This window comes from Lycorma delicatula, chromosome 1 (assembly GCF_047948215.1).
Source record: "Lycorma delicatula isolate Av1 chromosome 1, ASM4794821v1, whole genome shotgun sequence".
In the NCBI taxonomy this organism is placed as follows: domain Eukaryota; kingdom Metazoa; phylum Arthropoda; class Insecta; order Hemiptera; family Fulgoridae; genus Lycorma; species Lycorma delicatula.
Window position 1 is genome coordinate 244,597,958 of NC_134455.1, and position 27,761 is coordinate 244,625,718.

Here is a 27,761-nt window from a genome sequence, read left to right on the forward strand (position 1 = left end):
CAATCTCCCTGTTCCACCAGAGAAGATTAAAGTGGGTTACCTCTCGGTTCGGGTACGACCATTCATACCCAACCCACGGCGATGTTTCAGATGCCAAGGTTTTGGTCATACTACAACATCTTGCACGAAAACTGAGATCTGTGCTCGATGTGGTAAAGAAGGTCACAACGACACTAACTGCAAAGAAAGTGAAAAATGTGCAAACTGCAGTGGTCCACATACAGCCCGCTCCCGAGATTGCCCAACTTTTAAAGAAGAAAAGGCAATTCTCAAAATCTGTACGGAGCAAAAAATATCTTTTCCGGCTGCACGTAGAGAATATAAAAAGATAAACAACTCACGGAACCTGGTTAAACCAGACGTATCTTTTGCCACCGCTACAACTAAACAAATTCCTACAAATGCTAATAATCAGCAGTGCGGATCCTGCAATGAGCTTAAAAAACTTGTTCAGATGCTATCTGATCAAGTAGCTTCACTTACAGCCACTATCTCAGAGCTGACAAAAATGAATAAAAAGTCCTCCGTCGCAGCTAGTGAATCAAACAGTATGATACATACGAAAGTTCCTATTCCCAAAATCGTACCGCCACGAATAGCGGCTATCACAGCTGGCAGTAAGCCACCTAATAAGCTCCCCATAAAGGGAACCCACATAACTATCTCTTCTGGGATGTCAACTACAGCATCCCATTCAAATAAATCTCCTCCACCATCACCTCATATACTGGAGGATATGGTTGAAGAACCACCCGACCCTAGGGCATCGGAGTTCTTTAAAATAAAAAATACAAAAAAGAAAAACCGAATCACGTACAACTAATTTTTATATAGTTTCCGAAATTTATTTTTTTATTTGTTTTTTACACTTATGAACATTATTCAGTGGAATGTTAGAGGTATTCGGTCCCGCATTGAAGATATTAGAGTACTGGCGCACACACATGATCCACTAATCATGTGTTTCCAGGAAACTCACCTTCTACAACATGACCGAATTACTCTTAGAGGATACTTCTGCGAGAGATACGACTGCCTAGTAGACAGTAGGGAGAGTGGTGGAGTAGCGATTTTCATGAAGAATGGGGTGTCAGCTACAAGAATTCAACTAACCACTGTCATTCCTGCTATTGCAGTAAAGGTCACTATTCCCTTCAAATTGCATATCTGCAATCTGTATCTCTCACCGAACACTGTGTTCAGTGCTTTAGATGTCTCAAATCTCCTTACACAAATACCATCTCCATCGTTAATAGTAGGAGACTTCAATGCCCATCATATTTCCTGGGGCTCAACCTTCTGCTCCACTCGAGGAAATATGATAAACAGATTGAGACAAGATTTTGACCTTTGCCTACTGAATAATGGATCACACACATTTATGTCCTTATCAACTGGTGCTGCATCTAACCTTGATCTTTCCATATGCTCACCGAATGTACTCCCTCATTTTAATTGGTCGATTTGTGATGACTATCACGGCAGTGATCATAGACCAATTATTATTAGTTTCGGTGTAGACTGCGAGATTAAAAGAATGCCACGGAGATGGATTGTTGAAAAGGCAGATTGGAACGGATACTGTAAAGCATTCCAATCTCAGTATGACGATGGAGCGAACATCCTCGACCAGTATTCTTCTTTTACGTCCATGATACTTAAGAATGCCAACAGGTATATCCCACAAACATCGGGTAATCCTAGACGTCCTTTCGTTCCATGGTGGAACGATGAATGCAAAATTGCTATTAGGAATCGACGGCAGGCACTACGTAAATTTAATCGTAGGCCCACAACAGAACATCTAAATTTATACCGCAGGGCTAGAGCGGTGTGCCGTCGAGTATTCTTGGACGCTAAGAGGAATTCATGGACGAAATACGTGAGCACTATCTCACGCACTACTTCCACGTCTACTGTATGGAAGAAAATTCGTGCAATCTTCGGATCACCGAAACAATCTATTCTTGGTCTTATTGATGAAGGAGAACTCCTTTCATCATCCTCGGAAGTGGCAAATAGTCTAGCAAAATCTTTCCGCTCGGTGTCTCTCACCTCATCATATAATAACGATTTTCAACGGTACAAGATACAAATGGAGGTGGTTGTCGTTAAACATTGGTGATTCGGTTGGTGAATTAAACACTCCATTCGTATTTAAAGAATTGTTACATGCACTTAAAAATTCACGGGACACTTCCCCTGGACCGGACAACATTCGCCTTTCCATGCTTTCACACCTTCCTAATTCGGCACTACAACAACTTTTGAATATTTTCAACGGTATATTCTCCGAACAAGTCTTCCCACCTGGCTGGTCAGAAGCATTTATTATACCAGTACTAAAACCTGGTAAAGACCAGACGAACCCCTCAAGCTATCGCCCTATTTCATTAACAAGCGTGTTGTGTAAAATAATGGAGAGAATGGTAAACCGCAGACTTACATGGTACTTGGAGAAACATGGCTTTCTATCTCCAGAACAGTGTGGTTTTCGACAAGGACGATCTTCCATTGACCATTTAGTGTCACTAGAAACAGCCATACAAAACGCTTTCCTCAATCGACAACACCTCGTCGCTATCTTCTTTGATATAAAAAAAGGCGTATGACACAGCCTGGCGACGTGGTATTCTTAACACTCTCCAAAAATGGGGAATCAAGGGCAATATGCTTGCTTTTATCCGGGGATTCTTAAATCACCGAACGGCTCGTGTTCGTGTGGATGATTCGCTCTCAGATAGTGTCATCTTGGAGAATGGAGTGCCCCAAGGTAGTGTATTAAGTGCCACCTTATTTTCTGTAGCCATAAATGATATTACCAAATGTGTTCAGGCTCCTGTCTCATGCTCTCTATTTGCTGACGACTTTGCTATCTACATTGCAAGCCGTTCGGCACCTACAGCAGAGAGACTACTGCAGAACACTATAATCACCTTGAAGCTTGGTCCAGGATTACTGGTTTCACATTTTCATCCGAAAAAACAAAATTTGTAGTTTTTTCTCGGCTACGAAACCCTTCTATTCCGCAAATTTTTCTGAACGGTGAGACTATTACTATCTCTAATTACGTTAAGTTTTTAGGTTTAATTTTTGATAGTCGTCTTACTTGGGTCAAACATTTAAAAGAATTGAAAACAAAATGTTCCAAAATTTTAGATATGATGCGAGTCCTTACTAACACCAACTGGGGAGCCGATAGATCATGTATGATACGTTTTTACTATTCCTTTGTTCGCTCCCGTTTAGATTACGGTTGTGTGGCCTACTCATCAGCTCGTCAAACCGTGCTTAAAATGCTGGATAGTGTACATCATGCTTTCCTTCGGCTTGCCACAGGCGCGTTTAGATCAAGTCCTGTCGCAAGCTTACTTGTAGACTGTGGTGAACCATCACTTTGGGATAGACGAGACCAGCTCTTATTATCTTATTTTGCTCGTCTCAGAGGACAGCCAAATCACCCGGTTCTTGAGTCAGTCTTTAAAAATCCTAATCTAGGAAAGTATGAAGATCATCCACGTCGTACTGCACCTGTAGGTGTCCGTACCTGGCGTCTGCTGCAGCATATAAATGTTGACACACCGTCATTCTTTCCTATGTACCCTTGCTCATATCCTCCATGGAGAATAAACCTCATAAATTTTAATTTTGACCTAACTACATGTAATAAACAATCAACACCATCTATCGTCTTTCAGCAGATGTTTCAGTGTGTTCTCTCCAAGACGAAACCAGACGCGGTTGTATACACTGATGGATCGAAACAAAACGATACGGTTGGGTGTGCTTTTGTTGTCAATGAGAGAACTTATATGTTTGGTCTCCCCAGTATTACGAGTGTGTTTACCGCTGAACTATATGCTATAAATAAGGCTCTAAACATCATTAACCCTAAATATAGAAAAATTCTTATTTGCAGTGACTCGTGTAGTGCTCTCCAAGCCTTAAAGAACTTTTATTCCAAACATCCTATCGTCATTGAAATTTACAACGCAATCGCTGAGTTGAATAATCGCAACACAGAATTAAGTTTTTGCTGGGTCCCTAGCCACGTAGGGATTCCAGGTAATGAACATGCAGATTCCGCTGCCAAAGAAGCATGTAACCAGTCTCCTTTCACCACCCGAGTTGCTACTTCTGATTTCATTAACTATGTAAAACAATTATTAAGAACAAGGTGGCAAGGTGATTGGACAGCTACTGTTGATAATAAACTCCGTCAGATTAAAGATTCTGTGTTACCATGGAACTCCTCATACAGAAAACCCCGGCGTAAGGAAGTAGTTCTCTGTCGATTGCGGATAGGACACACGAGAGTCACACACGAGTACCTGTTTACAAGAGGACAACCACCTCTATGCGCAAGATGCAACTGCCGCGTGACTGTGCGCCACATACTCGTGGACTGCATATGTTATGCGGCATTGCGTCGTAAATTTAAATTACCTAGTAACATCCGTGGTATCTTGCGTGACGATAAGGAGGTTTTAAACCGGATGTTTATATTTTTACATAGTATAGGGTTAATGCAAAAAATTTAATAAGTATGTGTTCTTTCGTAATTGTATGTATTGTCCTATGTATTGTTTTTGTTATCCGAGTAGGGAGCCTTTTACACTCCCTATCGGATTTTTTTTTTTTTTTCTTCCTCTATATATATATATATATATTCATATTTTTTTTTTTTTTTTTTTTTTTTTTTTTTAAACTCGTCTATGATATTAGTTGTAAGATTTTTGTGATATTAGTTAAGTAGTTAAGTTTTATCTCCTTTTTTAATTTTAAATTTTATTTATTTTTAATGTGATAGTTTTTAACATAGTTTTAAGTTACATATTAGTGTTTTTGTTATCCGAGAATGGGCCTTTTACACCCATTCCGGATTTTGTTTCTGTGATAGTAGTTTTAAGTTTTAATTTTATCTAAAAACCTATAATTATTATTATATACTATTATACTACTATTATTATACTATTATATTACTATTATTATTTATCTATTTATTTATTTTCCGGGCGATGATAACGTACTTCCGTTTTTCGCCCTAAAAAAAAAAAAAAAAAAAAAAAAAAAAGCTAGCCCTTAATCCGGTTTCCACCATCGGGAGGAGATATAAACACTCCCCATCACCACTTCACCAAACATCGGCAAAAACAGATCACGGTCATGCTTCCCGATCCCGCTGAAAGCAGCGAAACCGAGAAACACAATCGCGATCATCTGGGGACCGCCAATCCCGTTCTCCACTGGGAGCTTCTGAACAATACCATTGCCTCGCTGACCAACATAAGTGAAGGTACTGAAGTAGCATGTTGTCGTTTCCCATTCCGGCCGTATGCGTAGATGTAACGCAGGGACGTGTGTTGGATTTTGTCCTGGTCATTTTTTTTTCTTCGGGGTTATGGGCATCGATTGCTATGGTCGTTAACCCTTTTCCCAAACAACAAAGAAAAATGTGTTTCCTCCCTGATAAAAAACCAACAACCCATTCAAGACCAATCTGGTCAAACAGATCATCCAGAAAACGAACACTCATTGTACATTAAAACCGCGAAAATAACACAACATAGCAAGGGTCCTTGCCACTTAAAAACATACACCCATTTTTAAAGAAATGTTATCAAATCAGGCGCAAGGACCTATATTTATTTAAGACATTGACATAAGAATAATATTTAGAATTAGATAATATTTAGAATTTACAGATTATGCAAAATCATAAAAATCTGTAGTCTTTGTAAAAAATGTAAAATATTTGTTTATCGGCTGTGTTTTCCATTAGGCTATCCCTTTTTGCTTCTTTTCTCCATCCTTCTGACGGCCTCCACCTCTAATTCCAGGGTGTCTGAGACCTTGCAGAAGGACTCTTTCGATCCTTCGCAATACATCACGGAGGATGTTTTGCTGCCGATATCAGCTCATACCGTCTCACATGGTACGGTGAGCATTGCATCAGAGTCTAGGCTTGATGCATTTCCTGTTAAAATGTTTGGAGTAGCTTAAGTGCTCGCTATCTCACTTAAAGGCCTCCGTGCTTTCAGGATTGTTATTATTATTATTATTCGGCCTTGGTTGGGTACACTAATAACTTTGCGCTATGTTGCAGATCGCGCCATGGAGCGTGCCCAACTGAGGCTCAGCCGAGCGATGCACAGTGTCATCACCTGTCTGGACGACCATTGGTTCTCTCTAGCAACAAGGCGGAGATCGTGGTTCTAACGAACAAGCATATTGACACTTTCCTCTCCTTGTGGGTCAGGGATGAGGTTGCCGAGACCAAACTGGCGGCGAAGTATCTCGGTATGATGATTGACCGGAAACTGAGCTTTGTTGAGTAGCTACGGAGAGGCGCCGACAAAGCCGCAAGAGCCATAACCGCTCTCAGCCGGTTCATGGCGAATTTCGGCGGACCGAAGGCCAGCAGACGATGACTGCTGATGTCCACGATGCATTCCTTCCTATTGTACGGGGCGGAAGTGTGGGCCCAGGCGTTGAAGTTTCGAGAGGGAAACCAAAAGCGATTTGCACAGGTGCAAAGCACCGCAGCCTTGCGAGTATCGGAGGTATTTCCGCGTATCGTAGGTTTCCGAACCTGCCGTTCTGGTGGTTTCTGGCGTTGCATCCATTGCTCTTTTGGCAAGAGAGCAACGGGTACGCGAAGACCAGGAGACCATCGCCAGGGAGTAACAGACTCGCACATTCCTCGCCTGGCAAGAGACCATAGGACTGTGGATCGCAAGGAGAGGTGGACACCCACTTTGTATGTGACCCAGTTTTTAACAGGTTGTGGTTACTTCCACACTTAACTCCATGCTACACGGAAAGCGCCGTCTTCTGACTGCCTCTATTGCCCTAGTGTATGGGTCGACACAGAGCACACCATTTTCAATTGTGCTCGGTGGGTGGCAGATCGAAAGACACTAGAGGCAGATCTCAGAGCACTTAGCCTCCACAATGTGGTTGTGATGATGCTGTGTGATCTGAGCAGCTGGTAGAGTCTGGCTCGATTCATTGGGTCATTCTCAGGGCCAAGAAAGGCAACCTGATAGTTCTGAGCCAGGTGAAAACTAGGTAGTGGCCTTTTCAGGCTAGGATAGGAGGACTTGGCCTGAAATAATTGTAAAACGTTTCCAGGTCAAGTCCTGGTAGAAAGCGAGGTGGTTTTAGTTGATAGACTGCTGATGGCAGTTTGATAAGACCACCAGTGGGAGCCTGGCACTACATACATAAATGCATTTCCACCTCCCTCCCCAAAACAAAAAAAATTATTTTTCTTATTATTATTATTTTTACATTTGGAACATGTTTAGGTGGATTTATTTATGTTATTATTATGTTTTCAGGTCATTGAAATGGCTCTTTTATGTAAGCGGATGATTCTGACTGGTATTACTAGCAGTGCTTTCAAAATTTTTCAATGTACTTATATAAAGCATACATTTGATGGAGCTGATATAAATGATGGTATTTAAATGGTTTATCTTTCATTACTTATCTATATGCACTATAGACATTGCACTGAAATATGAAAAAGCAGTTTCAGTTTCATTTAGAGAAAGTAGATTTCACCTATACACTTCTGTTATATATCAAGTACTCTAAGCCTGGGTATGATAATATTTCTTTAGCTGTTAGGTATGGTCTCAAGACCATAGACTCAATTGGTAACTTTAAGTTTGAATTATAAGGCTAAATATTTTACCAACCATTTGTACAATATTTAATAATTCTTTATTTAAAATGACATATCTTACTGTTCTTTAAATCAAGTCAACACTCAAAAAACACTCAGATTTATAATGGTTTTACTGAAAATGGAAAAAAATGTTATTTTATAAAAATGTGCTTTCCTCTTTGCTTCTAGAATTATTACAATGTGCTTTTATTTACAAAACGATTAGATTTTTAATTTTGCAGTGCTATTTCAGGTATATGTATACCTGAATATGTATACGCTGTATACATATACAGCCTACATTTAGAACTTGTAGATTATGATAAAAAATCTTTTGTTTATAAAAAGTTCAAAATCCTCTTGCATCCAAATCTAACAACAATCTGGCAATTTTCCTTTTTTTCTTTTCTATCTTGCCACAGAGAAATGGTTAATTGACTACTTACAGTGATATAAATAATTTTGATGGTACATCAGATTGATAACAAAAACGTGCTCCCACATTTAGTAAAACTAATCCTTCTTATTTTTAATTTGGGAGAAAATTCAAGAACAATGTGGTTCAGTAAAGGTTGTATAACAACAAGAGCTAACACCTTAATTAGATAGGTTAATTGAAATTTGGATCATAAGAATAAATAATTATAGTAGGATATTCTTCGTTTATTGCAAGAATATACTGCTTCCTGGTCAGGAACCAGTATTCCTGGTCAGGAAGCAGTGAGGTAGATTTAAATAGATATCAACTTCTCTATTGTAGAAGACAGAACAACATACACTTAGAGGATACTTTCAAATAAAACAGCCAAAACAATTTGTTGGAGTTTAATAAATTCCCAAATGATAGTGGTAAAAATGGAGGTAACAAAAATATATTGGTAATATACATATTAAGGTGAGAACAATACAGACTTATACAGTGAAACAAAAGGATTCTCTGAAAATCTTGAAAGAGCAGTGATTAATATGAGGCAAGGAATTCTAAAAAACAAGAGAGGTTGTAAAGGAAATTGAATTGAAAGAGAAGAATAATTATTGTAATTTTAATGATAAAACTCAAGTAGTAATTACTATTACTAAGTTTTATCAAAAAAAAGCAGTAGAATATGGACTTGCCCAAATCAAAACAATACAAATTATGTATATTGTATCCTGTAAAAAAAGTAATTGTAGAGCACACTAGTCATGGATATACATACAAAGATAATGAAAAGTTCTGTACAGCTATGATTTAGACTAGAAATGCATACTACTATCTAACATTAGGGCCTGTTCATATCAGAGATTAATCTAATCACAATTCATGATCATTTTCTAATTTGTGCTGATGACATGTTGCTGGCAAATAACAAAGAGAATAAACAATGATATATGGAGAGCAGGAAAATACAACTCTCTTATTATTTTTTAATTGAATGAATATATTAAGAAAGTGGTAGTAAATTTTCAGAAATGAAATCTACAATCACTACATTTGAAAATGTTCTTTCTATGTTTCTAGATAGTGTAGCGAAAAAAAATGGCTATGGCATTGTTAATTTTGTTTGCTAAATATTTTGGAAACGTTTACCCAGACAGTATCTGTAATGACTGTTTATTAATAAAGTATCTTAAGATAATATATAAGAAATAATAATATTCTGAGTTGGTATTAATCACTGATAAAATGTTAATAATTTACCACAACACTGGTCACTTTAATATACTTACATGCATAGTTCATTAATTACCATTTACAAATGGCATTTATAACTTTTATACTGAAGCAAATGAATACAATAAACAGCGATAAACAAAAACCATACAAATTTCAGAGCAAAAAACAGAAAAACACAATCAAAGACAACACATTCAAAATACTCATATTAAAAACAACATAATTTCATTAAAATTATTTAGAACTTCAAAAAAACCAGGTTACTTTATAAACTAAATAAAATACACATCCAGCCAAAATTTACATAAAAATGTAAATTTTTATGTTAAATCAAAAACAAATTTGATTTAACTGGAATTGGTTTGTTTGGCATTTCTCCCACCACCACCCCATTTGGTCACCCTAAGGCATTTGATGAATGTCTGTGCCACAAATGGCTACTGAGCCTTGAAACAGTTTAGTGACCAGTATACTAATTAGCTCCTAGAGCTTACCTAATGGCGTGAGTGGACTAAGCGCAGTGCCATACACCACCAGCTTACGTATCCCAACTGCTCACTTGTCATGTATTTACTAACATGGGCCGGTGTACCCTGTCAACTACTAAAAATATATATGACATCCATAAATTAAAAATTACTTCGTCTAGACAGCAATTCGCTGCCACGCCTAGGTCACTGAATGCCAGCAAGTACCTGTCCACCATATTAAAGTGCTTGGAGCTGTAATTGGCTGGTCGTCATCCATATATCTCTAGGTTAGCTTCCTGCACCATTGCAGTAGGAGTTTTTCCTTTAAGTAAACTACTGATGTTGGTTGAACAAAGCAACCGCATCAAGGAACTCCCACACGGTCCAACAATGCGGCTCTTGCTGCTTGTGAGTGGCTAATTTTCCCCTTGACCTCTAAGTTCCAGGGTGGCTCAGCCTCTAGCTCCCCCAAGACCAGGGCAGTCAAACATCAGGTGTCCATTTCACTGGACCTCCCCGCAGACGCACAGCTCATCAGCTGCCAGGCGGAACCGAAACAGATATTGGTTCAAATTAAAATGGTTGGTGAGTACCTGGGGACCCATTGCCTCTAAAAACGAACTTGAGGCATAACATGCCCCCCACCCGGATCCCGTATAAACTTGCACAGGGATCTTCCCTTAGTCGTGGTGTCCCATTCCAGCTGCCATGTATCAATCGCGAGGCTCTGCATCCTCTTCCGCAAGCAGCAGATGGGAAACTGAAGGAAATTGTGATCACCGTTCCGTTCCGGTAATGGCGCGGCTCGAAACCGTATCCCAAATACCTCGGCCTCCCGGCCTCTTCGCAATCTCCAGATGGCTGCCCGAACTTTCATCACCAAACCGATTACGAGAGCTTTTCCCAATACCATGGTATCCTCGTAGGAGATTGTTTTAAAAACACCATGCATACAATTAAGGCTCTGGGCTGGGCACTCCTTAAATTTGGAAGAAGTGCTCTATTTACATCCAACCTATGCGCCCAAACGGGCGCCGCGTAAGAGGCCATGATTTCGAAGACACCTCGGTACACCATGTACATTTGACGGCCAGACAACCCATAGCCCTTCCGAGCAATCCTCCTAAGTTGACGGTGTCATCTGCTGCTTGCCTAAAGTGATTGCTAAACAGAAACTTCTCATTAAACAAAACACCTAGGTACTTATGAACTTTCACTCGGTTGATTACACAGCCTCTATACTTAATGTGGGGGTAAGACTGTACGATAATTTTTCTGTACCCTTGAGAAGGGCAAGACTTCGTCTTGGGCACAGAAATCTTTAAATTTTGAATGTGCATCCAGCCCTCCGCGGTTGACAAGGGCGCTTGCGCTCGATCTTCTAGCTGCGGTCGTGAATTATCACGAACTAAAAGGAGACAGCCATCGGCAAAAGCCTAGGCCGTGACCCGTTCTGGGAATGTCAATCCCAAAAACTCTCAAATACCAAAAGTTCCACAGCAGCGGTCCAAGAACGGGACCCTGCAAGCTTCCCTTGGTAACGGATTTTTCTACAGCGAGGTGCGCATCTTTAAACAGAGCCGTATGATTAGATAAATAGTCACATACTACGGGCTGCAGGGCTACGGGAATATTACGGCGTTCCAACTCATAGAAGACAGAATTCCAGCACAAGTAAGGAAATGGTGCCTCCATGTCTATAAAATTTAGCAAAACATATTTACAGTCTGCGCTTTCCATCTCGGCAAGAGCATTTAAGATGCAATCCTTCGGTGCCAACCCCTTTCGTGAAACCATACTAACCTAGATTTAGAAAACGGTTCACCTCAATGCTTTCCCAGAGCCGTTCCACAACCAGCCTTTCAAGCAACTTGCCGATTACCGGCAAGAGGGTGGTGGGCCGATAACTGCCGACCTCACTAGGATCCTTTCCTGATTTTAAGAGCACCCTCTCCAAACTACCACTTTTTCCCGGGTTTCCGCGTACGTTTAACAGACGGCTCCCCAGAAGCAACGGTCATGACAGCTCCAGGCACTCTCCAATTAGCGGACTGACCACTACCTAAGGGTACGTCCATTGGCCATGGCTGCCACAGGACCCTATCGCAGCCAGTGTTGATGGCCTGGCCAAATTGTTCCCTGTGCTTGTGGTGATCCAGGCCCCTTAAGTTATAGCGACCCAAATCTGGAGTTCTTAGACCGCCTCTGTAAACGATCTCATAGGTTATTAGCCTATGATCGCTCACACTAGCCTTGGGCCAGAGAGTCCAACTACTTGTACTTCGCAGCAACTCGCCCATCACCAAAGTTACGTCTATGTAACTTTCTCCCAGTTTGGAAGAGAAAGTTGGTGGTTGTCTGCATCATTAATCAAGTAGAGGTTCCTGGCTTCCACAGCGAGACCAGCGTCTCTGGGGGTCAGTGAGTGGTAAACCCCAGGCGGAAGACTTGGCATTAGCATCCAGAGCAACCAGCACTCAGGTACCCAGGAGACCATCCAGAATCCTGCCCAACTTCAGCAAGACATCGATACTCCATCCAAGCTGGAAGTATCCCGACATCAAGTATACCCCTCATGACTCACAAGATGGTGAATTGCTCATCTGACCATTGGGGCATCCAAAAGATACCCAATAAATCTGAACCAACTACGACCATGCAGAGCAGCTGTCTCCCACAAGAATGAATAACATCCACCCCTCAGAAGCTGACCACCCTGCCCCTAATTGTGTATGGCTCCTGGACCAAGAGGACTTCAAGGTTGTCCTCAAGGAGCCTCATGGCTTCACTGGTGACCACCCAGGCATGATGCAGATTCAACTACCCCAGGCACAAGTGTTCAACATGGTGGAGTTATCTGGGATATACAAACTTGACTGCTCAGATTATAAGTTCTGCATACATCACACAGGAAGCAGCTTTTCACATAATACAAATAACACATAAAAGCACTTCATTAAACTAAAGCAGCATTCTAAATATACAAACAGAATCTAAATTCCACAAATTGTTTTCAATATATCACAAATGAAAAAAATATTTCAGAACCTAATCAAACACCAGTGCCACATTCAATAGTAGCGCAGCACACACCACTCCCTCCATGCAACCTCTGAAGAAGCTTAGGTAAAGGTAAGTTTTTATCTTTTACCTTAAAATAAAGTGTACTGTAGCCAATTTTTTGAAACATTGTATAATCAAAATTCAGATTTTTATTTACATATCAAAATTCTACTTATATAGCTTAAATAGAAATTTTTAATGAATTTGCGTATGTACTTCAAAATGGCAATGTTAGGTATGTTGTAATAATTTTAACAGAAACTTTGATAACTGATCATGAGCAATTTAATTATAATCTAAATGGTTAATTATTGTATGATGAGCCTGGTATTTATAGCAAATGGTATTTGTGTGTTATTCAATTAAAAACTAAAAGTTAAAAGAATTAATTTTGAAATACTTGAAGCAAATTTAAGAATTTTGAGTATTGAGAATCCACAAGATTCTACCAAGATTACCATCATTGCAGTTTATAGATCACCATTTGCAGTTGTGGATACATTCCTTAATAGTTTGAATGAGTGTTTACATAGGTTTAGGGAGTGATATTACTGTCTTTGGGGATATATTTCCATTTAAATGGAAATATAAAAAAAGGTTTATAAGTATTTCAGTATACTGTTATCAAATGGCTTCAAGTTATATACAAATGAACCCACAAGGGTACAATAAAATACTGAATTTTGTATTGATCATATATTGTTTAAGAATACTAATTTTCATTTTGAAAATATTATTGGATCAATGCTTAAAACTAAGATCTCCAATCATTTTTGCATTGCCCTCCACCTCGGAATGGAAAATAAGGTAAATAACAATACAATCTAAAAAAATCTAAATCCAAATATAAAAAATACAGAAATCTTTTAGGCAAACTAATTAAAAAATATAAACACTATTATTATTATAAAAGTAAAATTTTACAAGCTAAAGGAAACTGTAAAAAGACGTGAGACTATATAAATGAACTATTAAATATTAAAAAACCAAAAATTATTCCAGAAATAGACCCTGATATTTTAAATGCCCATTTTGTTCAAATAGGTAAGGAGTATACAGAAAAGTTTTTAAATGAAAATATGTCTTTTATGCATGACAATCAACCAGATGCGGATATGACAACTCATGGTTCTTTTTTTCTGTTTCCAACAAATGAAAATGAAATTACCAATATAATTACTCTTCTCAAAAATAATTCAGCTCCTGATATTTATGATTTCAAAAACTTACTCTTAAAAACAATCTCTCCACATATAGCTAAGCCTAAAGAATTAATAAATAAATGTTTTTCCATAAGGTGTTATCCAAATAAATTTTAAATTGCTAATATTATCCCACTCTTCAAGTCGGGAGATTGTTGTATTCCCACAAATTAGCTCTAATAAGATTATTAAATGGTCTATCTAAATTTATGAAAAAAATTATCAAATCATGAGTGACAAAATATTTTAGTAAATTCATCATAATTCATGCAAATCAATATGGATTTCAAACAAAGAAAATCATCCAAGATGCAATAAATTACTTATCGGGTCCATATTAAATAGTTTTAAGGATAATAAAAAAACTATAGTCGTATTTTTAAATCTGGCAAAAGCCTTTGACACCATCCCACATTCAAAGCTGCTACAAAAATTAAATAGTTTGGGAATACGTAGCTAACTCTATAAATTACGTACAAGTTACCTAAAAAACAGATCGCAAATAATTATATTCAACAAAGATACCTGTATCTTGTCGATACTGTAGGAATCCTTGGGTATTCTACATTGTATTTCACTTAAGTGGCCTACCACAGGGATCAGTTTTACCCCCTATCTTTTTCTTATTGTACATAAATAAATTACTAAAACTAAGAAACTGTGATATAATATCTTTGTTGATAACACTGCCTTGGTTTTCACAGGCTCTTTATGGGATGAGATTATAAGATAAGCTGAAGAACATTTTAGGGGTGTCAAAGCTTGGTTTGACGAACATCTATTACCTTAAATATTAAAAAAAGTATGTTTATGATGTTTTCTACAAATCATGGTAGTCAGCCTCCTAACTTAAATAATTTAACCATGCATGCAATAAACTGCAAAAAGCCAACTTTTACTTCATGTCTGTGTCCCAAACTAGAAAAAATAAATAAAACAAAATATATTGATGTCTGGATACCCTCACCTTAAATGGGACATGCACATTAACAATATGTGCAAAAGAATTACACTTAATCCTTAAATTCCATCAAATTAGTAAACTAAAAAAAATAACTGTATCGCTACATTTGTATATTTTGCATATGCCTGATCAGTATTGCAATATGTTCATGGGGTGGGACAAGAAACATGCACTTTAATAAAGCGTATGTGCTTCAAAAAACTTAATAAAAGCAGCCTCAATAGACCCAAATTTTACCCTACAGCTGACCTATTCTGGGAATTTAATGTGTTAACAATGAGACAGCTCTGCGTCAAAAGCATTGTTTTATGTATTAGCAAAAATATAAACTTCTTTAATAACAGTGATTCATCATATAATCTGAGACCATCTAGTATCACCTTTATAATACCCCAAAATGACCTGTTGGTTTGCAAAAGACATTTCATGTATATTTCTGCTAAACTAATAAATCTTATTCTTGCTAAATTTATGTATAGCAGAATAAACAAAAACTCCTTAAAGAAATAAATGAGTTGATAATGACAAATATTGTGTACAAACCACTAATCTAAACATATTTTTGCTATCCTGTCTAATTGATACATAATTACTTAATTTTCTAATCCAATCTTAATAACATTTTGGTTTTTTGTATATAATTGTATAACAAAGCTAATCAAAACTTATAAGGGTAAATTTATAATTATAGTCATAATATTAAGATTATTTATCATTATTTTATGTTGTTACAAAATAGTGTTAACATAACAGATATAACAATATTCGTTTTCCTCCAGTTTATGCAGTATACTAAGCATAAAAGTGTGCAACAATATAAATATTATTTACATCATCTTCATATTGTACTTCCTTGATTTTACTAAATCTAGAATGATAGACTTTAAAGCACGGGTATGGGTGTTAATTTATTATAGCATTATTTTGTTCAGTTTTTTAATTTTTCATAATTTTCTAAGATAATAAGTTTAAATTTTAATTTATTTTATTTTTTCTTGTTTATAAGAACTTTCATTTATTTATGTAGGAACTTTTAGTTATTATTATTTATTTTAAAAATAGTTTTAATTTTTATATTCCCTTTTTAGAAATATTATATAAAGTGGTTCATGCTTGTGCGCAGGTTATCCTTTGCAGGTATTATGTTTCCTAATTATATTTCAGTAAGAAATATAATTTGTTTACATCAAAAATTAATTTAAATGTCAGGAAAAGATTTTTGAAAGTATATGTTTGGAGTGTCGCTTTATATGGAATGAAACTTGGACAATCGGAGTATCTGAGAAGAAAAGATTAGAAGCTTTTGAAGTGTGGTGCTATAGGAGAATGTTAAAAATCAGATGGGTGGATAAAGTGACAAATGAAGAGGTATTGCGGCAAATAGATGAAGAAAGAAGCATTTGGAAAAATATACTTAAAAGAAGAGACAGACTTATAGGCCACATACTAAGGCATCCTGGAATAGTCGCTTTAATATGGAAGGACAGGTAGAAGGGAAAAATTGTGTAGGCAGGCCACGTTTGGAATATGTAAAACAAATTGTTAGGGATGTAGGATGTAGAGGGTATTCTGAAATGAAACGACTAGCACTAGATAGGGAATCTTGGAGAGCTGCATCAAACCAGTCAAATGACTGAAGACAAAAAAAAAAAAAAAAAAAAATATATTGTATTTCTTATTTTTGTCATATTCTGCACAAGGTAAATAAAGGTTTGTTCATTGATGCATTCATTCAATTCAAGCATAAAATGATGAACAACCAAGAAGTATATGGACAGGATAGGTTATTTCAATTGGTTGTATATTATGAGAAATTTTTTTTCCTAGGCTTATTTTATATTTTGAGCCTAAAGCTCAGACAATAAAATTGACTCCTCTCAGTATACAAATAGTTTTAAAAAAACGTAGCTTCCAATCTTAATCTCCTTCAATCTAGCCCCTTTTACCATACACTTAATCAGCAATCCGTTCATTGCTAGAACATTTTTTGTAGTTCTGCTTTGATTTGGATACCACCTGTTAGTGACATATTCATCATTATATCCATATAGCTGTTAAATCAGAGCCTTCTTTGGCTTTGGAGATGATGGTGAATTCTACTGTGGCAAGTGATTCTGTTTACGAGTTGTACTTGTACACTCAAAATTCATCACCAGTTATGACAGTCTTTAGGAAATTAGGATCATAGTTGGTGAACTTCGCATATCCTGTGCGAAGTTCCTATGAGATTTGTTTTGGTGTAACCAAAACAACTCTCTTTCTGTTCAAATGAAAGCAACTTTGGCATGGATTTACACCACTCTGTGCTTGCCTAAACCATCCATTAGAATTTTTTGTGCCAAACCATCACTAATCCCAAATATCGTTTGCAATTTCTTGAATAATGAGTCAACAATTTTCCATTATCAAAATGCATATGTTGTTAATAACATTTGAATTTTGGCTTGTTGATGGCCTACTAGCACACTGATTGCTCTCGACTGAAGTTCAATGAATTTAAAAATGGTTATAGCACTCTTTAATTTGTATAGTTCCCATAGCTTCATTCTCAAAAGCCTGCTTAATTTCACAAACTGTTTCACTTCGCATATCACCTAGGTTTTGACTGGACACAATGCAATAACGTTCATCACATTATGTCATTATGCACAAAATAAACATGTGACACGTACCTGTTACATTAACTGTCACAATTACCATTGCCAACTGATTCACCCTGTGCTCACTTGGTTACCACCAAGTGGTAACAGTATTACCACAGTATTACAGTATTACACAGTATTACCATACTGTGATTGCATTCAAATACTTTTCAAGAAAAAATGTGGTTAGATATTAAAACAGACCTTTTGTAGATCATATAGAGTAGTAATCAGAAGCTACCTCTCACCCTTTTTCCCCTCACTTTTGTGTTAAATATATATATATATATATATATTTAATATCAAGGATCATTAACTTTTTCTTTCAATATTGTGGTCATTAGTCCTTTTCCCAAGTTAAAAACATTGCACCTGATCAAAAATAGCGACAAAGTAAAGAAACCAATCTTGTCAAACAGTTCATCCTGAAAACTGATTTATCATAAAAGATTAAAACCTCAAAAGAACACAAAATGACAAGGATGTATAATAGGGCCCTTGTTCGGTCCCATATGTTATTTATTACATTTCTTATGATTTACTTTGTACTGTATCGTTTTCTTATTGACAAATATATCTCTAGGTAGCTTAATACGCAGCTGATGCTAAAAATGTATACTAATTAATATATTGTATTGTTCACTTCACATTCAGAAATCACATTCATAACTACAAACAGGCATATTTATCCCATTAATAATATAATGTGACGCAGTGTAAAAATAATAAAATATAATGTAACTAAATGTGTAAAATAAACAAAGAAGTATTAAAGAACCAAGTGAACCAGTGCATTTTATTTAAAGTAATTTTATGGATTACAGTATTTAGAATAGTGGGCATGAATGCGGACGCTATTTGACTCTCACCTCACATTTGTGAATAGCCCTTGCCATATAAAAATATACAATCCATTTTTACAGAAAAGTCAAAAGTAAAAAAAAAATGATGTTTGCAAATGTTCCATAGTAATTAAAAATGCATACTTGAAATAAATTTGTTAGTAGGTTAGAAAACACAAATCCATACTTTAGTATGAATTTGTGAGTTTACTCTTGAGTCAATCTTCTTCAGAGGCTGCCTAGAGAACACTGAGTTATGCCATTAGATGTATTGCCATTATTTGAATTAAGTTTTGAAGGATCATTGTTCTTTAACAAGTATTTGAGGAGTAATTTTAAATCATGTAATTTTTGTGATTATTTTAATACTCACAAACAGAAAAAATTTCTGAACATTTAGAATGTTGTTCATTCAAAATTTACAAATTTTGAGTAATTTTTTTTAATGTTATGTGTTATATAAAAACACATAAGTCAAAGTTTCATTATTATTTAATTTTTCACAGCTTTGTTATTAAGGTTTATATAGTATTTGTTACTTTCCAGATGATGAATTGTGTATTGGAAAATTTGGATCATACACAGTATTTCGAATTAATCGTCCTGAAAAAAGGAATTGTTTAAATTATTCTACTGCTGTCAAGTTAAAAGAGGGCTTAGCTAAGTTTAATAATGATATTTTATCATCAGTAGCTATTATCCATGGAGAGGGTGGAAGTTTTTGTTCAGGTTTGGACTGCAGTGAACTTGCAAATGATAAGAATTTTTATGAAAAGTTTTTAGCACTAGTACGTGAGTTGACATATTTTATACACATTTTTAAAAAATATTTATTAACTGCATGTGAGATTCTTTTGAACGACTAATTTTTTACACCAAAATAAATTTTATTAACTGATTTTAAATGAGATGTGGTTATAATGGAGTTGAATTTCAACTCTATTAACTTATTTTATTGTATAGCTACAGATTTACATTTGTAGATTTCCAATTTACATCTTAACGTAAATTTTCAAAATTGTATATAGTGTAAGAAATGCCTGGTTCCTTGCTGAAGTTGTATTTTGTTTTCTTCTGATTCAAGAAGAAAAACATTAAATATTGCTCCTATTTAGGTTGAAAATTGTTCTTGAATAAAAATAAACATCACCTTTCTTCTCTTTCAAAAAATATAGCTTTTTCTAAATTTGCTAATTGATGTATACTCTCTTTTCTATAATATTTAAATGTATTATTCTTAGGAAAATTCTGGATGTGTATTATAAATAGAAATAACTTTTATTTAATATAAGAAATTGATTTTCTGTAAGGTTTATGAGTGAATTTGATAGAGATGAAAAAAAACAGTAAATGCATTAACAACATCAATTCAAAACATATCATGACAAAATTCATAACATCATAACAAAACATCAATTCTTACATATACTACATGAGTCATCCACTCCTTAAATTTCTTTTTGAGTGCAATAGTAAACTGTACTCTTTATTACCACTATTTTTCATTGATATCAGATTATCACTCCCTCACTCGAATCTGTTCTCTCCAACTGCCTTGCTCAAACTATAATTTGTAAATTGGCAACTTTATATTTTTTACTATTTTAACATTAACCAGATTTAAAAATATAACGTACAATTAATTGCAAAAAATATTCCTTTTGTGACAGTCGTATTGCATACTGTTAGTAACAAGACTTACTGAATAAATTGTTGTCTTAATTCCTTCAACTTGTTAGATCTATTACAGCAGCATCATGTTGAAAACAATTTAGAAGATGGTAACTGTTTTGTGAGACTCACATAATGCACTAACAAGTTTTGTGTTAGTATAGTATTATAATGAAAAAATAAATATACAAGTTAGTAGACAATTTCAATAAAAACCCAAACCTCATTTTGGAAAGAGTTTACTGTTTGTTCATTTAATGCCAGAGACTAATTTAATTTTAGCAATCTTTTTAAATGCTATAAGTATTTGATAATTCATGACACTAAACCATGATCTTGCTGATTTTATTATTAATAAAAACAAAGCAGGAATATTACTATTAATTAGTTTGTACATGTCTGGCTAACAAATTATTTATTTATTCTTCTGGTAACTACAGGTCGTCATCTGTTTATATAGCTTCCCTACTGCTTATGTGTTTTTTTTAATAAAAAAAGTGATTTAATGTGTAAAAAATAACAGGTCTGATTGGTATTTGAACCTAAACCCTTTTGGATAAAAGATAAAAGTGCTACCACTCTACCACAGAGGTCGGCATTATTGACTCAAAGTTTTAAGTCCAAGAATAAATTCCATGATGGTTGGTGGTCCATCTGAAAAAAACCATCAAATTTTGTCTAGTGAAAAGACCTTTGTCAGCTTTGTCTGACAAGAATAACAATTTTGCAGAAGAGAGTACATTAAATTCTAATGCATCAGATCTACAATATAAAAATATTCGATTTATTGTTCTTCAGAATAATCAGGAAGGTGGTTCCCTTCAAAAAGTCTTGCCTTTCCTCATTAACAAAGTTGTAACAAGTTCAGGTGGTTCTCCAAAGAACATCAGAAAATTAAGAGATAGAACAATTCTGATAGAAACTTTTAATGATGAGCAGAGTTGATCTCTGTTATGTTTCAACAATATGGGTGGCATAAACATAAGTGTGGTATGCCACAAGACCCTAAATATCAGCCAGGGAGTAATTTTTTGCCATGACCTTCTGGAGATGGATGTAACTGAAATAGCTGATGAGCTTCATACTCAGGAAGTTGTGGAAATGAAACTGATAACAAAACAGAGTGGACTGGAAGAGCCTATGCATTCCCTTATATTAACATTTAATCTTCCAGAGAATTTTATCACCAGAGAAGATTAGTGGGTTACCAGTCAGTTCAAGTATGACCTTTCATCCCCAGCCCACGACAATGTTTCCAATGCCAACGGTATGACCATATTACAACATCTATTCAAAAACTGTAATTTTCACTCAATTTGCCAAAGAAGGTCACAACAAAACTAATTGCCAGGAGGAAGAAAAATGTGCTAAATGTGGGGAACACATTCAGCTCGCTCATGAGATTGATCAACTTGTAAAGAAGAGAAGGTATTCCTAAAAATCTGTATTGAGCAATAGTTTTTCCCACCTGCCTGAAGAGAATATAAAAAGATGCTTAGGTCTCTGGTTAAACTGGATGTCTGTTTCACTGCTGCAACATCAAATAAAGCACCTGTAAATGCAGGTATCCAACAGCGTGGATCCTGCAATGAGCTAAAAAAACTTGTTCAGATGTTATCTGATTAGGTTGCTTCACTTTCTGCAATTATCTCAGAGCTAACAATGGTAAATAAGAAGTCGGTAGTTGCAGCTATGAAACTAATGCTAGTGGGATTCCTCTAAAAGTTCCTGTCCCCAAAGTTTTACCTGTATGGGCAGGAGTAAATACAACTGGTGGTAAGCCATCTAATAAGCTCCCTAAAGAGAGGCTTCACAACCATCCCCTCTGAGGTGTCATCTGTGACTTCCCATTTTCGAAATCTCCCCTCCATCACCTTGTATACTGGAGGATATGGTAGAGGAACCGCCCAACCCAAGACATCAGAGTTTTTTAAAATCAAAAATTTTAAAAAGTAAAACTGGATCACCTACATCTGTTTTTTATATATTTATCTGTAATTATGTATCTATGATGTATTTACATTTTTTACGTACCTGGTACTTAAGATGCTAATAGATACATTCCACAAACATTTGGAAACCCTAGATGCCCTTCCATTCTATGGTGGAATGATGACTGCCAAAGTGCTATTAGGAAACGATGGCAGACACTGTGCAAATTTAACTGTAGGCCTACAAAAGAATACCTAAGTTTTAACCATAAGGCTACAGTGGTATGTCATCAAGTATTCTTAGATGCTAAGAGGGCATCATGGATGAAATATGTGGACACCATCTCACACTCAACTCCTATGTCTACTGTGTGCAAGAAGATTCAATTTGTGGATCACCAAAAGAATTTATTGTCAAAGTTATTCATGAAGGAGAATCCTTTCATCACCTTCTGGCAAGTAACTTGGCAGATTACCGTTAAACATCAGTGATTTGGTTGGTGAATTAAATGTTCGATTTTCATTTAGCGAGTTGTGTCATGCACAAAAAAACTTATGTGACACCTCCCCTGGACTTGACAACATTTGCCTCAGTATGGTGTCACACCTTCCTAATTTGGCTTTACCACATTTATTGTGTATTTATAATGGTCTATTCTCCACACAAGTCTTCCCACTTGTCTGGTCAGAAGCCATTGTCATATCAGTACTTATACCTGGTACAGACAAAGCCAGCTATCTCCTTAACTCCTTGACAAGCATTTTATTCAAAGTAATAGAAAGAATGGTGAACTGCAAGTTTACATGGTACTTAGAGAGACATGGTCTTTTATCTCCAGAACAGTGTGGTTTCTGTCAAGGACGATTTTCCATTGACCATTTAGTGTCACTGGAAGCAGCTATTCAAAACACTTTCCTACTTTGCCAATGCCTTGTCGCTATCTTCTTTGATATCAGGAAGACATACAACACGTCTTGGCGATGTGGTATTCTAAACACCCTTAAAGAGTGGGGAGTCAAGGGCAATATGCTTGCTTTTATTAGGTGTTTCTTAAATGACCGAACTTTCCATGTTTGTGTTGGAGATTCTTTATCGAGTAGTGTCACCTTGGAAGGTAGAGTGCCTCAAGGTAGTGTATTAAGTGGTACCTTGTTTGCTGTAGCCATCAACAGTATTACTAAATGTGTGCAACCACCTGTTTCATGTTCTTTATTTGTTGATGATTTTGCTATATATATTACATCCTGTTCAACAGCCACAGCAGAGAGACTACTACAGAACACTATATCTCATCTTGAAGCTTGGTTCAAGATTACTAGTTTCACTTTTTCACCTGAGAAAACAAAATGTGTACTCTTTTCTCGCCTGCAGGACCCTTTTATTTCGCAAGTCTTTTTGAATGAAGAGGTAATTGCTGTCTATGCTGATGTTTTTAGGTTTATTTTTTGATAGCTGCCGTACATGGGTCAAACACATCAAAGAATTAAGAACAGAATGTTCCAAACTTTTAAATATGCTGCAAGTCCTTAGCAACACCAGTTGGGGAGCCGATCAGTCATGTATGTTACAGTTTTATTATTCCTTAGTTTGTTGCCATTTAGATTATGATTGTGTCGCCTATTCTTCAGCGTGTCATACTGCTTAAAATGCTGGATGCTGTACATCGTACTTTCCTTCAGCTTGGTACAAGTGTCTTTAGATCAAGCCATCACATGTCACAAGTGTCATAAGCATACTTGAGGACTGCGGTGAGCCATCACTTTTGGATTGACAGGACCAGCTTTTAGCATTTTACTTTGTCTGCCTTAAGGGACAACCAAATCATTCGGCTTTTGCCACAGTCCTTGTAAATCCTAATTTCCAAAGGTATGAGTACTTTTTTCTATTTTTTTTTTTAACCTCTGGGACCACCGTTAAGTATTGCTTCAGAGGATGAGATGAATGATTTCTAGCATGTGTGAAAATGCCATGCCTGACCAGGATTCGAATCTAGGTCCTCCAGATGAAAGGCCAAGACACTACTATTTGCGCCACGAAAGCCGGAAAAGGTATGAGTACTATCTATGTTATACCACACTTGTAGGTGTTCGTACCTGATGTTTACTGCACCTTATAAATGTTGATATGTCTTCTATTTTTCTAATGCATTCGTGTTTATATCCTTTGTGAAGAATCAACCTTATAAATTGTATGTTTGATCTTATGATATACAGTAAAGAATCAAACTGCCTATTGTCTTTCAGCCAACATTTCACCATATTTTCACCAAGATAAACCCAGACGCCGTAGCATACACATATGGATTGAAACAGAATGATAGTGTTGGGTGCGCATTTGTTGTTAATGACAGAACCTAAATGTTTGGGTATCTAGTATTACAAGTGTTTTTACTACTGAACTATACACTATAAATAAGGTTTTGAATATCATTAACCCTAAGTACTGCCATATCTTTATTTGTAGCAATTCATGTAGCTTCAGAAGATTTATATTCTAGACATCCTATCTTTACCAAAATCATAATGCAATTGCTGAATGTAACCATCGCAACACACAAGTGAGTTTCTGCTGGATCCCTAGCCACATGGGAATTCCAGGTAATGAACATGCAAATTCTACTACTAAAGACACATGTTGTCAACCATCCTTCACCACTCATGTCAGTGCATCCTATTTTATTAATTGTATAAAACACACTATTCAAGTAAAGTGGCAAGGTGACTGAACTTCTACAGTAGATAATAAACTCCATTACATCAAAGATACTGTATTGCCATTGGACTCCTCATACAGAAAAATTCATCAAGAGGAAGTGGTCCTATGCTGATTGTGGATAAGGCATATGAGAGCTAGTCACAGTTACCTGATGTCAGTAGAAAACACATCACTATGAATAAGATGCGATTACCACTTAACTGTGCATCACATTCATGTGGATTGCATATGTTATGTGGACTAGCATTGTAAATTTAAATTGCCCAGGAACATTTGTCAAATACTGGACAATGATAAAGAAGTTTTAGACTGTGTGTTGCATTTTCTACGTGTTAATATTCTACACAAAATGTAATATTGTGATGTATATTTTTTTTTCTGGTGTTGAGTTATTTTAACGTAGTTATTTTTTATTTTTTATTTTAACTGTTATGATTTATATGTTATTTTTTTATTTTGTTATCGGAGAAGGAACCCTTTACACCGCTCTCAGACTTTCTCAAATTTTATTTAAGTTTATTGAAGCTTTATATATTTTTTATTTTTATTTATGTTTCCTTTTAAATAAATTTTATGTTATTGTTAAGATTTTTACTGTGATATTAGTTGTTAGTTCTTAGTGATATTTTATCTGTTTTCTTAGTTGTAAGTTTTAGTTTTTCTTACCTAGTTTTAGTTTTTATGTTTTTTAATCTTTCTGTTATCCAAGAAGGGCCCCTCTACACCCCTCTTGAACTTTGTTAAATTCTACTTATTTTTAGTTATACTATTTATTTTTTATTTTTACGTTTACCTTTTATGTCAACCTTCCTAAATCAAACCTCCTTAATTTGAATAACTCCCTTAATTGAATATTTACTTTATCCCCTTGAAAAAAGTCTTCAAATCAAATTAACTCTCCTCCTTTATTAAAAAATTTCAAGGACTTGATATACATATTTCTTTGATGAAAACGTTTTTTTTAAACGTTTTCGATAAAGAATTTACATACTGTACATGATTTCCAAAGAAGCATAGATAGCAGTAAATTCAGTTTAATTGTGTATAACAATTGTTAGCGTGGACTGTGAATTTTATCTGGTACACTACCAGATAATGAACTTCCGTTCATTAACATTAGGCATAGGTAGGCATACAACTTCAGCATTACATTAACATTAACTTCAACATTAACATTAGGTATACCGACTTCTTTATTGCTGACACCAGAGTAGTCGATAACAAAACTAAATGCACGGTACCACTGTATGTTGAGTAATATCCTGTGTTATTCCTTATAGCAGGCTACGCACAACATAATGAGTCAGATTTTACTACAGTATGCATTATGAATTTACGTAGTTAACATTAAAATTTTCATTATTAATTGTGTTTTTACAATTTACATATATATAGTGTATTAGTTTTTCTCGCAGAATTCAATTTTTATTTCATTTTTGTGTATTCTCGCTCCTTTTGGTTTAAACTTTGGATACATAGGCCTACTGTACATTTTTAATAGCCGCATTTTATAATGAGTATACAATGGAAATATAAAGCATTATCTATTGGTGATAAAATAAAGATTATAAAAGAGCTAAAAAAGGGTAACAAAAAAAAGAAAGTCATTGCTCACAAATTTTGGTCAAGCACTGTATCAACAATTTAAAAAATTGAAAATTTGTTTTTTTTCACAAGAATTTTCTTTGAATGTGGACCAAAAAAATAAGAAGAGAGATGGAATTTGCCGATATTGATGAATGCTTGAGAAATTGGTTCAAACAATGTAGAGATAATACTGTCAATTTATGGGATCCAATCATCAAAGAAAAAGCACAGATATTTGCAGAGGTGTTGGGGGAAAATAATTTAAAGCAAGCAATGGATGGTTAGAAAAATTCCAAAAAAGACATGGTATTGCATTATATAAAGTTAACAGTGAAAGTGCTAGTGTTAGTGAAAACGTATGTGAATCATAGAAACAACAATTAATTGCTTTGTTAAAAGACTAGAACAACAAAACTTTTTAATGCTGGATGAAATCGGACTATTTTATAAATGTCTTCCAGATTGTATGCTGGTTTATAAAAATGAAAAATGCCATGTTGGAAAGATCAGCAAAGAGAGAATTACCTTGTTACTTATTGTTAACATGACAGTTACTTTTTTTTTTATTGAAAAATCTGCCAATGCTAGGTGTTTCAAGAACATAAAATCTCTTCCAGTTACTTACACTGCAAACAAAAAAGCGTGGATGACAGCCAAATTATTTTCAGAACAGTTAATTAATCTAGACAAAGATATGATGAAACATTTTATTATTTACAGATAACTACTGCGCATAATGATATTCAACCTCTGAAGAACATTACAGTAAAATTTCTACCTTCCCACACAATGTCAAAATTCTAACCCCTTGACCAAGCAATTATAAAAAATTTTAAAACTCTACAGAAAAGAAGTTTTGCTTGAAATTATAGCAGGTATTAAAGATTGCAGGAAAACGCGTATAACTATGTCACAGGTTGTATGTTTCACTGACAAATCATGGAGGAATGTCTGCCCAATTAACAATTGTTAATTGCTTTAAAACTTGTGGATTTTCATTTGGAAAAAATCAAAATGAATTTTTAAACCCTTTCTCAATTTCAGAAGAAGAATGGAGTATAATTTGTAAAAACTTCAACATTAGTATGAACAAAATTTCATTTGACTTGTTCGCACATTTAGATGATGATATTGTAGTTAGTGTCACTCCAACCGATGATAATATCATCACGTCTGTGTCACATTCAACTATTGATAAGGATTCCCATGAAGAAGATGAAATGGAACAAGTAGAAATTACAATTACAGCAAAAGACGTGAAATCAGCAATAAATAACCTTCAAAGTTCAAACTGAGTAGAAGATGGTGTATTTAGTGCATTAGTGAAGATTGAAAATGCCC

The 27,761-nt window shown here is 35.5% G+C and overlaps 1 protein-coding gene across 2 annotated transcripts in view; it reads left to right on the forward strand.

Moving 5' to 3' along the window:
• Positions 1-27,761, forward strand: part of LOC142330002 (putative enoyl-CoA hydratase) — a 63,643-nt gene that overhangs the window by 19,435 nt on the left and 16,447 nt on the right. For both annotated transcript variants that reach the window (XM_075375007.1, XM_075375015.1), the window contains exons 2-3: positions 7,344-7,464; positions 19,062-19,303. In XM_075375007.1, the coding sequence (XP_075231122.1) occupies positions 7,344-7,464; positions 19,062-19,303 (363 nt within the window). The remainder of the gene's footprint in view (positions 1-7,343; positions 7,465-19,061; positions 19,304-27,761) is intronic.